At 42.7% G+C, this 16,998-nt stretch overlaps 1 protein-coding gene across 1 annotated transcript; it reads right to left on the reverse strand.

Moving 5' to 3' along the window:
- Positions 1–10,501: 10,501 nt before the first annotated feature.
- LOC147194457 (histamine H3 receptor) lies at positions 10,502–16,986 on the reverse strand. Its single transcript, XM_086128564.1, has 3 exons — positions 16,713–16,986; positions 15,429–15,595; positions 10,502–12,082 (listed from the first exon to the last, which is right to left on the reverse strand). Exons 1-3 carry the CDS (start codon positions 16,954–16,956, stop codon positions 11,327–11,329), a joined length of 1,167 nt encoding a protein of 388 aa, XP_085984690.1. The 5' UTR covers positions 16,957–16,986; the 3' UTR covers positions 10,502–11,326.
- Between the last annotated feature and the right edge of the window lie 12 nt (positions 16,987–16,998).

Here is a 16,998-nt window from a genome sequence, read left to right on the forward strand (position 1 = left end):
AAAAAAAAAAAGAACCCTTTTTTTCCTGATATTAAAGTGCTTTATATTTCCCCGCCGCTCCCTGGTGTATCTGGCTAACGAACATCTGAGCTTCTTAAGGGAGGTCTGCGTTATTAATGACTCCATTACCCATCACCCTATGCGGTCCCATTGCACACAGACACACACCCTCATTCTCGCTCTATTTAGGGAGCCGCCAACACTGCAGGAGACCCAGAAAAGGATTTGCAGAACGGGATGAAACAGACAACATCTGTCCGTCACCTCTGACGATTCATCAAAGGTGATCCTTCAACGGCATTTAGTCGAGCTTTCGCTGTTTTTTTTTTCTCCCCCAAAAGCTTGTCACTTCTGAAGCTACAATGACAAATGATGTTTCCCTTCCACTCATCTGCCACCGAAAAATAGGTACACCAGTACAATTAAATGACATCTAACATGAAAAAATCAAAAAGGATAATTAGGGCCGAAAGATTATCGAAAAATTTGGGGAAATAATATATACGGTATATAAAATCAGGTTCTCATCAAAAAAAAAAAAAGTGTAATGCATACATTCATTCCACACAGACTAATACATTTCAAGTGTTAGTTCATTTTAATTTGGATGATTATATCTGAAAACTCATTTAAAAAACTACATTCGCTATCCCCGAAAATTAGAAGACTACTTAAGACTATACAAAGAAAGGAGTTTTAAAAATGTTGGCCAACTGATAAGTATAAACCTGAAAAGTATGTACATGTACAGCACTGAATACTTAGTTAAGGCTCCTTTTGCCTGAATTACTGCAGCGATGCGACGTGGCATGGAGTCGATCAGTGTGTTTTGTTTTTAATTTTGTCTTGTATTTTTTTACTTTTTGTCCGTTCTAATTCCATTTTGATTTTTGTACTGGTATTGCATTGTTGCCTCTTTGTCTGAAACCACCGTTTATTCGTGTTTTATTTATGTCTGAAAGTTGTAATTTCCAACACAACCCAAATGTCTTCTGTTGAGAGCTTGAACACCCCTCAATTAAAATCAAAGATGGTCGATTCCAGGTTGATGAACTGCCTTACTGAAAGCAAGCCACGCCATCCATTTAACAACTTTGCTAGCATGTCCGGGTGCCAAACACTTTTAATAAGCTTCAAGGGCATTCGATCGGGTCCAGAACTTTGCTTTGCCAAAGACGGACTGGCCCATATCATCCATTACATTAAATTGGGTGGCAGCCTCCAGCTCATATTTATGATTTAATTAAATTCACTTGTGAGGCGTTTCAGAACCACTGTGGTCTCTCTCTTAATGCCAGCCTAAGCGCGCGCACACACACACACACACGCACACATTTGCGCGTGCGCTCACAAGTGCAAGAGTTGCCTTTCTGATGCGCGCCAAAGTGTGAGACTTTGTGGGCGCTTTGGCAGGAGCGTTCTCGGGGGCTCGTTTAAAGCGATATAATTACACAGCCCCCCAGTATTCTTCCATCAGAAAGCAGCAGAACGGATGGCTCGTTCAGAGATAACTTAAAACCTCGACGGTGTTGTGGCGTAAAAATGCCGGCAAAGAGCCGAGCCAGCTTTTTGTTGGAAGCGGACTCTTTGAGGCAGATGTTACAGAGGAGCTGCAATGTGCAGGTTGTTTGTGAGTCGTTTTATTTTGCTTAGTTTGTTTTTTTTTGTATATCGTCATAGACTTTGTATCGAAAGGAGGAAAAACATCCTCAGAAGCTTGAGCAGGATGATACAGTCCCACAGAACGGGAACGAACCCTATCTCTCGAAGTAACTCATGTTCACACGCAAGCATTACAAAAGAGCCCATTCGAAAATCAGTTGCTCACGAAGTGAAGTAAAATGTCTCGGCTGAATTAAAGTGTGAAGAGAATATATTGCTTCGAAAGAACACCAAACTTCATCTGGTCGCCTGGTGATGCCTTACTTGTTAAGCCTTATTTATCTATGTAGCCCTGAATCGCAAACTGTTCTCTCTCAGAAGTTGTATTACCATAAATCACACGTCCGTCCTCTCTGAGATGTAACAACTAAACCAGGAAGGACCTGAGCCTGAAATACACTTCCTCAGGCGTTCTAATATTGTTTTCTGATCGACGGTGACAAAGGCACAGCTAAGATCGAGTAATAATAATACTGATGAGGTGTCAGGGCCCATAGCTAAGAGAAGAGCATTGATCACTTTAGCAAGGGCCGTTTCAGTTGAACGGAGGGCCTTAATCCCTGACTGAAAATCGGTTGTTAGCGGCCATGTAGTCACGAAGCTCTTGCGCTCATGACTTTTTCAAGAATTATCGCAATAAAAGGTACATTTGAAACGGGCTTATAGTTACAGAAACTCTCTGGGTCGAAATTTGGTCGCTTAAGAGCAGTCTTAAACGCTGCTGATACAATGGCAGAGGATCGTGATAAATTAATAATATTTAAGATGGATGGTCCTAAGATCCTAAACAGATCTTTAACGAGTCTGCCAGGAAGCGCGTCGAGCGCGCAAGTTGTCGTTTTTGCTGCACTAACCAGTTTTGTGAGACTTTCAAGAGATACTTTTTTTCAAATGAGAGAGTTGTCAGGCAAAAAATGTGACGAAGCTCTTGTTCACACACAAAACATCCTGTAAGATTTTAACTCAATTACAGTCAGACTTCGGTTTTCGTCCATGATCCGTTCCAGAAGGCTGTTCGAAAACCGAAGCCACGCTCTTTTTAAAACAGAAAATGTTTATTGAACACATCTGCTCACAAAGCGACACGAGGAAACGTCACTTCCTCATCTACCCGAGGAAGCGTCATTTCTTCGTGTAAGGAAGGCGGGAGGAGGCACGTGGTGTATTCAAGTGTGCTCAGTTTGTTCGAGAACCGAAATTTGTTTGTCATCAGAGGCATAAAAAAACTCGAAATCTTTGGTCAAAAACCGAATTGGTCGAGAACCGAGACGTTCGAAAACCGAGGTTTGACTGTACTAACCTAAACAGAGGCCCCGACACACACACAAAAGCCTCAGATTAATTGAAATTGTGGAGAAAATGCACCTTCTCAAACAAATCTTGCTTATGCACGCTGTGCCGAAATAATAATTGTTTTCATTCCCTTCAGGATTCACGATCACGTCTAAATTGTCCACTGCTAAGCAAAACAGCAGCACTGAAGCATATATGCTGTCTTGGATTAATCAAAAGTTTGTGTGTGTGTGTGTGTGTGTGTGTGTGTGTGTGTCGCAAACAAGTTTCTCGTGCACCATTTAAAGTTATTTTATGTGGAGACAGATGTCTTTAATGTTGTTAATTTATTGTTTATTGTTGTATACAGTATATGATATTTTCTCCATGTACAGCACTTTGTTGTTTTAAAGTGCTCTATAAATACAGTTGAGTTGAGTCTTTAAATAGATTGTGTGCATGATTGCATCTCTCTTTATTTTCATGGTTCTACATAATAGTCCTTTTCGTTTTGTTTTCAAACTGCGCTTTAACTTGACATAAATTGTAATCTGCCCTCCCCCTCTCCAGGGAGAAATCTCATTGATAAATAGCCAACCCCATCTGCAGTTGAGTAAGTAAGCCAATACTCGTGCAAATGCACGATGCTGTCGCTCTGCTTTGGTGTCAAAATGTAGCTGGGTGCAAACTCCACATTGTTAGGCGGCACATTCCTCCTACTGAAGGAGACCTCGGAGACCTCTTATGGCATTCAATATGGGCGCCCGAGCGTGAGATCCACATCCATTTGGCCGGCAGATCCGCTGGGAGTGTCGGGGGGGGTAACCCAATCTTTTTCGCCGCCGAACTGTGTCAGCAAAATGGACGCCACCAACTTAGCATTCGAGGGTTTGTTTGTTGTTGCATGTGTGTATCCAAGGTAACCTACTTTTTTACTTGTGTCCACACATTGCAAATGCAGAAATTGTAATCGTGGCAAAAAATAGACACCTAGCGGGATTTTTTTAAAATTATTTATTCTTATTATTAATTATTCTGTAACTGTGCTAAAACCAGTCATAACATGTATTTTTTTAAAACAATTTAATCCCCCCCCCCCCCGGTAAGTATGGGTCCAAATTTCATGTACTGTAGCATCTAACAATGAAATATAAACCAGCTGAGGCTTAAAAAAACAAAACAAAACAAAAAAGAAACTTGCTGCAACTCTGCTCTGATGAGGCGAGGACAAGGAATTTAACAAGAGGTTTTAAGTATCAATAATGTAGAATGCGCTCGCTGTATCCAGCTAGAAATGGAAAACGTAATAAACGTGTGTGTGTGTGTGTGTGCGTGTGCGCGAGATTATGCAGCGCTCTTCAGAGGTGTTAACGAATCAGCGTGGGTGTTGATGAGGATGAGCTTGAGTTTATTTATGGAACATCTAATGAAATTGTCAGTCAATGGAACCAAGTGTCGTATCTTTTTAACGTGAAATTATTCAATTCAAACGTTGTTTTTTTTCTCCCTGGCTCAAATTGCGGATCCTGCGCTACATTTAGGAACTAAAAAACTCAACTATTCACTCTTTTTGTACTCAGGCCAAAGAAATCAAAAGTATTGCTTTTAGTGTGATTTGTGGCAATCAATGAACTATACCGAAGTGAGTGAAGGAGCTTTATTTCGACAAAAATAGAACTTTCCCACCATGTTGTGGCATCTTTAGGCCATTGTAATTCTTTTTTTTTTTTTTTCCCCTCACAACAGGGCTCAGTCCCTGGAACTTTTACAACAAAAAAAGTGTTTTTATGTGCGGTCTTCATTTTTTTTCTTTTCTAACTTATCGTATCAATCATAACATCTTGTTGTATTTTTCAGTATTCGATTTTTAAAAATATTTCATGACTAGATTTCAACGTTGGCGCACCCAAAAAGATGGTCCCCAAATGACACATTTTACAGAGTAGCGTGTCCTGTTGTCATCCAGTTGTAAAATGTTAACTAAACATGATGTTTTGCATTTCTGTAGCAGAAAAGTGAAACCTGAGGTTTCACTTGATCTAAGTCCCTTGTTTTTTTTTTGTTTGTTTTTTTGGTGATGTTGCATTCCGGCTTTCCCCGCACTCCACTTCTCACTTCGTCTGTCTCAATCGCACCCTTTAATTCTGAGCTTCCCATTCATCCCTGCCATCTTTTTTTTTTCATCCTTTACCCTCAGCGGCCCCTCTTCACCCAACCGTGTCTCCCTCCGTGCGCCCCCCCCCCTTTGCATCTCTTGTATTGTAAACATCTCACAAAAGCATGACAAGGTCTCTGCTCATGTTCCCCCAGCCTCCTGCTCTGTTCTCTCAGCTATTTGTTATTGTCTCCCCGTTATCTCGCCTGTGTTTGCCTCCTTTGCGCTTTCTTTACTCAGGTTTTTTTGTCTCTCCTCAGCGCGTCAGAGAAAGGGGGGGGGGGGGGGGGGGGAAACAAGCAAAAGTTAATTAAATATGGAAGGAGACGTAGCAGGCATCTCTTTAAGCCATCATGTCATTAAAATGGCGTCCCAAGGAGATCCGCTTAAAAGGAGACGTGGAACAATGTCTTCTCAGTCAGATATTTATGGGTCTGGTTATGTAAACATGCCCCCTTTATTCTCTATGTATATTTCATGTAATTATCACTTTTTGTAGTGGTTCCCCCATGAGATTTTTGCAGAGGCAAGGAGGTACTAGAGGAATGTCATTAGAGGAGACGATTGCGACAGTGCTGCTATGATGCTGTGCGGGGGGGTCTCCATTGCCGTTCTGGTGAAAGCTTTTATCTATATTTGACTGCTTCATGTAAAAGTATTGTCTGTCGCCTGAATCGAATGACCAGATAGGCAGTCGCCGACCACAACATTAGGTACACCCGCGCAACCGATTGAACTAAAGTGCAGTATTTGCATCATTCTTCACACTGGAGAGATGTGACAGCTCTGCGATTGAGTCTCATTTGAAACAGCAGGTGTGCTGCTTGAGCTTGTGACGACTCACGTTTTATCCTCCTGGCCACGTCCATTCCCCAAAAGCTGTTCCATGTTGAAGGCCTGGGCTGGCATTTCGTCTTAGAGAGTTAGTGTTGTGTTATTTTTGTTATTTTGACTTCAAAATGGCGCCGCGAGAGTGGCTGCCTTTCCAGCAGCTCCTATATTTTGTTGTTCTACTTCTTCCTTTCATAACTTTGCTGCTGTGAATTGGGAATTTCTCCGTTGCGAGACTAATAAAGGTTTTCTTATCTTATCTTATCTTAGTGGGCCGCCTTATAAAAGAGGGTCACCTGGGTTCCATGTGTAGAAAGGAGAGGGAAAAGCTTTGTTGGCTCCGGCACTTTGCCGCCTTGCACTCAAACATGATGTACAGCTGACACACAAGTGCTTTGAATTCAAGCCTTGTGCACTTAGCTTACAAGGAGACGTGTGTGTGTGTGTGTGTGTGTGTGTGTGTGTGTGTGTGTGTGTGTGTGTGTGTGTGTGTGTGTGTGTGTGTGTGTGTGTGTGTGTGTGTGTCCATCTATAGATGGATCTATTAGATGGATAGATAGATACACACACACACACACACCATAAACACTGTGCGGATAGACTGGGGGTCGGCAACACGCGGCTCCAGAGCCGCATGCGGCTCTTTAGCGATATCTATTGGCTCCCTGGAGCTTTATAAAAAAATGATTTTGATAGTAGGCTAATATAGCTCAAATAGATATAGAAAAATGTTGCAGCTCCGAAAAAGGAGATCTGTGGTGTTGCTTTTTTAAAATGTACACTTTATTTATGCGTTTAACAGTCTCGACAAACACAGACACGTCTGTGTCTGACTCCGTGCCTTCTCTCTTCTCGTTTAACTCGAGAGGCGTTCAAAGACGGCCTCCGAAAAACGGAAATTAATGATCACTTCACTGACACTAAGAAAAGTGAAAATAATGCACCAAAACAAAAAATCAAGGAATGAATAACATAAACAATTCTGAGACAGTCCAGTCTCCTACATACATACAGCATGTGTTTCCTTCATTGTAAGTTTTATAGAAGGCTTTTCATTTTTATGCGGCTCCAGACATATTAATTTATTTATTTATTTATTTTGTCCTGTATGGCTCTTTCAACATGTTGGGTTGCCGACCCCTGGGATAGACACACATTCCCTCACATAGAATCTGTACTCCCACAAGCGTACTGTAACAAAAATGCTCCCCTTCCATTCTATTGTTCTCGGAGTGTCTTCTACCAGAGGGTCAAGAGGCATCCAAGTAATCTAACTAGCTTCGATTTAAGCGACAATAGAAGGTCTGCCATTACCGCTTTACCCACAAGGGGCAGTGACGTCCCTTCCACAGCGCCCCTCCAATCCCCTCCTCACCGTAACCACTGAACCTGCCATATTGCTATCCGGCCTGACCCCGCCGCACAGACGGCAGAAAACCCGAGCCGAGTTGCCGGCGTCGACAGCAATAACCACTGAAGAATTGCTTTTAATCAACGTCTGAAATGAGGGTGACTTGAAGCAACGCCCCATGCTGATTAAATGTAATTGTTTAATTGCCAAGTGCTGGTAACCCATCCTAAGAGGATTCTGATGGAATTATTTAATCTCTAGTCAGGAAATGCTTTGCAGGAGAAAAAAAGTGGCGAGAAAAGGGAAAGCGGAGGGGCGGGGGACCGATTTTATTTTTGAGTACTCATGAAATATGAAAGGCGCTTTGCATTAAGAGAAAGTGAAGAGCGCAATAACTTGAGTGGGGCTCCATCCTCAAAAGTGGTCGTGCTCTGACCTGCAGCAGGAGGAGTGGTTGCATCTGTTCACTTCAGTGCCAAATACCACAACAGATCGGTCACGGCCTTGTCGCGCGCAATGCTCGGAGTATGTCGTGTCATCCCGAAACTCACATTGGGCTCGCTCACATTTCTTTCATTTTATTTTAGGTCTGCTTTGAAGGCCGCGCTGTTTATAAGATTAGACAAGGGCTGATTTCAGCATTAGGTCATTCGAACAAAGGAGTTGAGATATTCTCAAGGGGTTGTCTCACAGGCCTCCCCCTTTCCGTCTGATCGCCGGCTGCTTCTCTTCTAATGCAGCTCTATAAACTTAAAGGGCACAGGTGCTCTCCATTAGGGGCCTCGGCTCTGAGATACAGAAATCCAAGCCCCGCCCCCAATAAAACCAGTGACTGTTAATTAGGGCTGGGGGGTAGGGGGGGTTGAAACGTAAGCATGCAGGCATGTTCACCAGATTAACACCTTTTCATCCATGTTTTTCACAGCACTCCAAACAAAATCCCTGGGACGATTCCCAGCGCAGCCTCAGCCCGTATCCTAGCGCTGTGGCACACATGCCATGACATTTCAATCTATCATCAAAATCAATAGTGGCTCTCCCGCTGGTATAACTGCACACAGTGCAGATGTCCCCACCCTCACCACTAAAGCCCGGCTCTCAATTGTGCTGATAAATACAGCGCTGTCATCCCTCGGGAAATGGGCCTGAGCACCCCACCGTCCCCCCGGTTTGGTCATAAGGGTGGGTCGCTCCTCAAACACCCCTGACCGAGTAGCGGGGTTCAGAGGCCTGGTCCCTGCAGCTGTGCTTGTTCTACCAGCACCTAACCAGGGGCCCAGATGTGACAATTTGAACAATGAGAGTACCCCGTGGGACCCTGGCACCTGCAAAATGTAACAACACCCCCGCTATCTAACATGATGGCGTAATTACCGCTCCAGTGAGTTTACATTTGGACAAAACTCCTGGAATCTATCAAGCTGAATACAATAATTCAGCCTGCACGTTGGGGAAAAGAATGGTGGTAAAATGAACACAATAGAGCAGTGATTCTCAACCGCTGTGCATTTGTGTGCCGTGAAAGTGTGCAATATGCATACAACTACCGTATTGGCCCGAATATAAGACGGCCCTGATTATAAGACGACCCCCTCTTTTTCGAGATTCAAGTTTGAAAAAAGGCTTTTTGAACACCAAATTAATTTTTATACAGAAAATAATTACAGTACATCTGAAACAAATGATTCTAACAATATATTTGAGAGAAAAAGCATGTTATTTTGCCTCATTCAAATCTTAATATCTGAACATTCAAATATGTGAACTAAAGTGCAATCACATTCGTAAATGAATGGCTTTTGGTTTTTGAAATGTAAATGAGATCATAACTTCTCATCAGCTGCCGGTTAACCTGGCTGATCTTCGACCCACTTTTCTCCAGATTGTCGCTACGTTTCTCCATTTTCTGTTATCTCTTCTATTATTTTCTTCTCTTTTCCTTCTTACCGCTATTTTTTTTTTCTTCGTGCTACCGCCATGTTTATTTTTATTCTTCGTGACAGCAGTTCACTTTGGCCTGCGGAGTCAAGTTCAGCATTCGCTTCAATGGTATCTGGCGCCATCGAGCGTCGTGAATGGGTATAATTTCCAGACCCCGAATATAAGACGACCCCCACTTTTTCAGTCTTATTTCAATGCAAAAAACACCGTCTTATATTTGGGCCAATACGGTAATAAACCAATTATTATCATTGATCTTTACCTATGCCAGTGATCTATCGTGACAGCCAGAATAATTAAATGCTCTTTCACTATAGGTGTTCTCAACCAACGTTACCACTCCTACATCAGAATAATACCTTCAAAAACTGTTTTTCTGTTCTTTCAATGCCGTGTTCACCTCAACAGGGCCAGACGTCACGCTGAGTAAATTAATACATGATCATCATTTTCAATATATACACCCTGCGTGACATCTTTGTTTGGCGCTTTGAGATTTTTCAAAAGTAACCCCCCCCCCCCCCCCCCTAAAAAAAAGTGCTTTGTCTCATGAAATGTGGGAAACACTGTGGCGGTCACTGATATAAAATCATGGGTCGGAGGTACCGCTTTATATATATTTTTTTTTATTGAAATTTACATATTGAAATTACGCATCCAAGTGTGTATTTTTGCGAGCTGTGACCAGGAGGTTTTCGTTTGCTCATCTGCAGTAGGGGGAAGCCTTTATTTGTACTCGAGTCATGTCAGATGAAACGAGTTTAAATAAAAAGAACAATTATGAAGGAAGGCAGACCAAGCCAAGCACCGTTAGTGCCATCGGTGTCATGTAAGATCAGCTTTGAAGATGAAGCAGGGTGCTTGTTCACTAGATTTTTTTTTTTTAATTCTTTAAGTCTCCTTGCATGAAATTCATTGATAAACGTTGCGTGCTTCAGTGCTGCCGTTTTGGTCATCTGCAGAGTTCACATTGACTCAATCGTTGTCTCTGAACTGACATCATTCATGACTGTTACTACCTGCTTTCAAGTGGATGAAGTATTTAGCATCTATTCACAAAATATGGTGTTATTTCAATATTATGTATTTTCTTCCCAAAAAAAATAAATCGAAAGCTCCCTTCAAGCGTGATGACATTCAAAGTCTGTAGAAGTAATACAATGTTGTTTCTCCAGATGAAAAACACTAGATGCGCTTCTCATGGAAATGTGTACCTTTTTCTCTCCTCTCGGGGATAATTAGTTGACATAGCATGCCCGAAGCTAAAAATCACTCAAGAAGTTGCTGCAAATACTTTTATTACTTTGCATTGAAGTGTTAATTCAAACACACTCGCTGCAGTCAGCCAGAGAGCAATTTGGGTCAACGATGCTTCTAAGCTGTTGGAGCGCTCCACAACGTTGAAAGCTGCAAAGATAAATAGCGACATCTAGTGGCACCAAGAAACAAACGCACAGGCGCCTCAACACAGTTAAACGCTACAAGAACAATACAGTCATAAATGTAAATATCTATATACAGTATATATATATTGCCCTATTGGTGTCGCTTCACAACTTATTTTATTGTAAATGCAAAATGTAAACGGGTAGAAGAGTACAAGTGAGGATTCAGTCCAAGTGACAAAATGTGTTTGTCTGGCAGGAGAACATTTCTGTTTTATCGTGTCAGGATATTCATGATATGCCATTGTAGTTCGATAGAAAAGTAATAATGGCGAAAGAAAGAGGCGGTCGGCTTTTTTCTGAGCACAGAGATTTTACATCAAACTTGATTTAATGGCAACATCGCGGCAATAGCAACATTTATCCTTGATGCGAATACATTCATCATGTAAAATTCAGGCGGATATTTGCAAGACACAATAAGCAATTCATTGAGGAAGAAGTCAAATTCAAGTTACTCTTTTTTTTTTAATCGTGTTTACGTTTCGTGGCACCTGTCTTAACGACTGTAAACATTTCAGACATTGAGTGAATATAAAAACATAAATCATGTACTAGATAGCACGTTATTCTCACATTGACACACTCGCAAGACCACGCTGCCGATTCGATACGTTTACGTTTGGAATACTTCACAGTTTGGACTGTCGGCTGGGGAGCGTCCGCCGGTCACTGGCCCGCTCGAAGGACGACTAAAGGGCGAGTCGAGCTTCGCCGCTTTGGGCACAGAATCTTAGCAAAGGCCCTGCGGAAGCTGCTGTGACACAGTGGGTAGAGGAAAGGGTTAATGGCAGAGTTGAGCCACAGGAGCCAGAAGGTGACCTCATACCAGTGATGCGGGATGCATCGCCCTCTGCAGGCGGCACGGATGATCATCAGTAGGGTGTACGGTGCCCAGCAGATGGCAAACACACACACAATGATGGCCAGCGACTTAGCAATTTTCTTATCTCTGGACAGACGGTTAGGTTGGGCCGCCCTGCTGCTCGACGGATCCAGTTTGCCCAAATTGGGAGACGAGGACGGGGAGTGGATGGAGCCTCGCACGGCCAGCTTGCCTCCCGCGCCCCACGTGTGGGAAAAGGGGTTAGCTTCCCCCTGCGCTGACACGGGTTCATTGAGCTGAAGGTTGAGCTGAGCCTCCCTGCAGCGGAGCCTCCGCCGGCGTATGTTCAGATAAATGCTGAGGTTGAAGAAAGCCACCGAGATGAAAGGGGAGAAGAACTCCAGCATGGAGGCGCATAGCAGGAAGTACCAGGAGTGATAGAATTCGGCAAAGCACTCTTCATTCGGCACCCGACTTTGGCCCACCGCCAGCTCCCAGAATATGATGGCCGGGCTGTACAGGAGAAAGGCCAGCACCCACACGACCGTCATCTTGATGATGGCGGGATGAGACCTGCCTTGTCTGGCCCGGTAACTCACCTGCAGCAAACAACGGCAGAAATCAGACTTTCCATCCATCCAGCCATCTCTTCCGGGGCTGAATGGTTTTGAAGATCTAATTGATTTTTTTATTGTGATAACCATATTGTGATTGTATTTTTTTTTTTGACAGGCAAATATGTGGAAACATACTTGAAAGTATGTTCCAGTGCGTTCAGATGTATTTAAATACGTTCAAACGTAGTTGCAAGTACGTTCCAACATACTCATAAAACATCTTGAAAAAAAATGTAAATACCGTATTGGCCCGAATATAAGACGGCCCTGATTATAAGACGACCCCCTCTTTTTCGAGACTCAAGTTTGAAAAAATACTTTTTGAACACCAAATTAATTTATATACAGAAAATAATTACAGTACATCTGAAACAAATGATTCTAACAATATATTCGAGAGAAAAAGCATGTTATTTTGCCTCATTCAAATCTTAACATCTGAACATTTAAATATGTAAACTAAAGTGCAATCACATTTGTAAATGAATGGCTTCTGGTTTTTGAAATGTAAATGACATCATAACTTCTCAGCTGCCGGTTAACCTGGCCAATCTTTGACCCACTTTTCTCCAGAATGTCACTATGTGTCTCCATTTTCTGTTATCTCTTCTATTATTTTCTTCTCTTTTCTTTCTTACCGCTATTTTTTATTTTTCTTCTTCGTGCTACCGCTATTTTTATTTTTCTTCTTCGTGGCAGGGGTTCACTTTGGCCTGGGGAGTCAAGTTCAGCATTCGCTTCAATGATATCGCACCATCTAGCGTCGTTAATGGGTATAACGTTTAGACCCCGAATATAAGACGACCCCCACTTTTTCACTCTGCAAGATGCAAAAAACAATGCAAAATGCAAAAAACACCGTCTTATATTCGGGCCAATACGGTAAATACCTTATTATAATTTAATGTGTGGAGTCCGAAAAGACTTTGGGAGCGAATGTGTCGCCAAGCATATCACAGAAGCTCAACCTAGTTTTTAGCAGAAATAACTTTTCCTTCAACATTATTTCAACATCTCTTCAAGGGGATGAAATTATACAACATCAGTTGGTGTACAAACCCAAATAAATTTTCCTTTATTGTCCAATGAAACAATTACCACAGCCACAAAATTCAGTTGAATGAACGGTACACCATCATAAAACAATACCCGTAATTTAATATTGCCGCATACAGTGCGTACAACCTTTCAAATGAAACAAAACAAAAATCTATGTCGAAAAAAAATTGTCAACCATTTAAATGGGAGTCTTCCTTTCACGAACTGAACCAATCATTGTCTCCCAAGTCAAATATTGCCCCTCCACGCAGTGAATCATTTCTGATGCTTAATGACGACTAAGAAGTGCCTTCCCTTGAAGTGAGCATTTCTCACTCTGCTCACCTCTCACCCAAATTTAAAATCCGCATCTAATTTGACTTTCCCTTTCAAAGACGCACTTTGCCGTGTCACTGCTTACGACCTTTTGTCCGCCAGCGTTCACATAGGCAGGCTTTTAAGAGAATGCTGTTTGGCCCGCCAGTGGCCTGCTTCTGGCGCGATTCATCTCTCCACGTTGGGAGGACGACGGCTGCGCGAGGAGGAGGAGGACCTCAATGATCAAAGCTGGCTAATTAAAGAAGAGCTTTCTCTCTTTGCGGCGTTATTTGTATTCAGCGCTCTGATGTAAAAGTGTTTGCTCGTGAAAGGGAAGAGAACGCTGCCTTTGTCTAACTACGTCGGGTCTCGCCCCAATTTGGTTTAGCAACATGCGGACGTGGATTCAGTCTGTTCTTGCACGCGGGCCCAAAAAATAAAAAGCTTCGATGGGGATGTGGAGGGTTTTGGACGAATCAACACATTTTAATTGGGGGACACACGTGACAAAAGCGAACTGAATTTGCGTGGTTTTCCTTCCAATCCAGGTCCGCAAAAGGGTGTCTAAAAAGCTTGCCTAGTTGTTATCCTGTTGTGTGGGGCAAAGGTAGGAGGAAGTCACATTTCGTGTCCAGCGTTAGTCTAGTGCAGTGGTTCTTAACCTGGGTTCAATTGAACCGTAGGGGTTCCGTCTCAGGGGTTTGACGGAGCCTCCGCCATGGAGGTTAAGACACGCCCGACTCAACATGTCAATTAGTTATGACACGCCCACTTGGCCATCAGTGGCTGGTTCATTTTGTGCACGATTTTAAAAAACTTAAATTTGAATATCACATTGATGTCTTGAAATGTTATTTAAGATTCGTTCTGTTTTTAAATCATTCAGTACCAGCCAATTCTAGACCCCTTTTTTTTCTTTCTTTTTTTTACCCTAAGTCTTGGAAAATTTGAAAAAAAATAAGTGCCTAGGGTTGAACGTGTGGAGTTTGAAAAGACATATAAATGTCTTTGGGAGTGAATGAGTTAATTGCGTTTTTATATTACTCGAATTCGTTAAAAAAAAAAATCATCACATTTTTATTTTTCACTAATCAAAGGTTGAATGAATGTGCATATAAACTGGTTGGGTCCGGTTCCTCTAACAAGGTTAAGAACCACTGGTCTTGTTTTCTTACTAGATGGGCACAGGCAGAAAGCGGCATTTGTGGTGTCTTTTTCTACAACTACTCTGTCTTAGCTCCAACCACCCTGTGGCCTTGTAATGCCCCCTGCAGGTCAGTCTTAGTACTACATCATCTGGTTTCCGGGAGGAGACTCACAAGAGTGAGTGGAGCGTTAATGACTGCAGCCTCTTGTTTGGGGGGGAAAAAATGGTGTGGTTGTACTTTAGCATGGTTTTATTTTCTGTGTTTTCTTTCCCAAAGTCACTTCCTACAAAGAAACTCTTTGTAGGAAGTGGCACAGGGCCAAGCTGGGTCAGCCATGATTAACCTGTGCAGATGGGCTCAATTGGGGCTTTGGGAAAATGAGGTGGTGGTGGTGTCACTGGCCCCATCACTAACCTGGCACACTGACCAGTCAGGAATGAAGCCATCGACTGAACGCAGTTGGGCATCTGCAGTGAAACCTCTCGGACTAAACGCAATCCATTCCAATTTGTGTGAGTTCATTTTGTGACCTAAGCAAAATGATTTAGGAATTGCGTGTCATCATGTTTTTTTTTAACTTTCTTAACTGTCACACCAGGTTAAAAAGAAGCACAATACGGATAATGAAACAAAATCTTTGAAGAGCTACAGCGTAGTTACAGAAAATCTTCACACACACAAACTTCTGTTGCACGGATTTTTTTAAAACTACTTTGTCATGCAAATGTAAAGTATTTAACCTTTCGCAAGCTCATCTTTTCATGTACCCACAAAGGCCTTCATTATGACAACCAGGACCACGGAGAGGGGGGAGTTCCACTCACCGCTCTGGTGACAGACAGAAAGCGGTCGTAGCTGATGAGGACGATGCTGAAGACGGATGCGGAACACAGCAGGTAGTCCATAACCAGCCACAGCTTGCACATTCCCCTGCCCAGCGTCCACCGGCCAGTGAGGATGTAAGGGATGTACACGGGGATGCAGAACGCTCCTGTGTAGGGTAGGATGGGATGAACTTTATTATCCCGAAGGAAAATTTGTTTCGGACGCTACGACATTGCTGCGCTGACGACTGCAAACATAAAAACAGAGGACAAGAGAAAGCGGAGGCAGAATCCTGAAAAGAAGCAATGCAATACTTTTGGACTATCGTTCTAACTAAAACAGTTTTGTTAAACTGCATCGTGGATATTGTATACTGTTATTTTGTTCATTTTGGAGAAATACCTTTCGGGTCACTTTTGACTTTGACCAAAAATATATTCAAAATAATTGTCTCACTCAAGTCATGAACTATATCTGTATCTTTTCAAAATTTATTTCTAAGCTGACACGAAGGATAATCATCCTTCATGATGCTTTCACTTTTCTCTGCATATTTTATGCAACTCGGTGACATGGGGAGGGTTCGAAGTTGATGCCCCCCCCCCCATATCGCAACAGAATTCATGCAACATACCAAATCGTGGACATCATACCGATCGCTGACATGCATGCCCCAAACGCATTTCCCGTGGATGCCCGAGGCCACCGCCCCGTTGGCTCCTCTCTCTGCACGTCCCTGATGATCATTGTTATGCAGTTTAACGGTTTCCAGATTCCCCCCATGACTCTTCAAAGAACAACAGTGCATGTTTCTGTGCAAATGTGATGGTACCCCAAACAGTCTGTTTCAAGCTATTTTGAATAGTGTTACACTGTCCCGTTTAAAAAAAATGCACACATTGGAGTAATGAAAATATTCCCATTGTTACACCGTTTCCATTTATTTAACACACACTGACAAATCTAAAATGCATTTTAATAGAAGTCAGTCAATTTTGGGGTACTTTAAGTCACTCCATTAACCCTTTGACGCGCCCTGTAACCTGATAACACGATGAGCTGTCCGTTGTAGTAACTGCGGTCCCTGAAAGGGTTAAAAGTCGTCACATTCCAAGAAAGAATTCCGTTTTGATTCGTTATATTGATGTCAAATGTCAAAACGAGTCAAATTTGACCCGAAGAGGATGTGAGGGTTGAATAAGATAGCTTTATATAAAGTGGCAAAAGTGTCGGAAAGCAAAAGAAACGAAAGGGAAAAAAGGAATGACTTAAGGTGTACTTACCGACAAGGAAGTCCGATATCGCCAGATTCAGAAAGTAGTAGTTACATTGCCTCCTCAGACTCTTGTCCACTTTGAAAGCGAACATGACCAGCGCGTTGCCCAAAACGGTCACGACCACCACAGTCACCATCATCACCGTTAGAATGGCAAAAACCGGTCCCGAAAACGCCAAGGTACTTTGCACTCTCGCCCGGCCATCGTCCAAGTGACGCCCGCTTGCGTTGGACTGGCTGCGCTCCTCCATTCGCTTCCTTCCTTCCAATCTTCCTCAGAGGTGACGGTGAGG

The sequence above is a fragment of the Hippocampus guttulatus genome, chromosome 14 (assembly GCF_054856545.1).
Source record: "Hippocampus guttulatus isolate MCC_2025c chromosome 14, RoL_Hgut_1.0, whole genome shotgun sequence".
In the NCBI taxonomy this organism is placed as follows: domain Eukaryota; kingdom Metazoa; phylum Chordata; class Actinopteri; order Syngnathiformes; family Syngnathidae; genus Hippocampus; species Hippocampus guttulatus.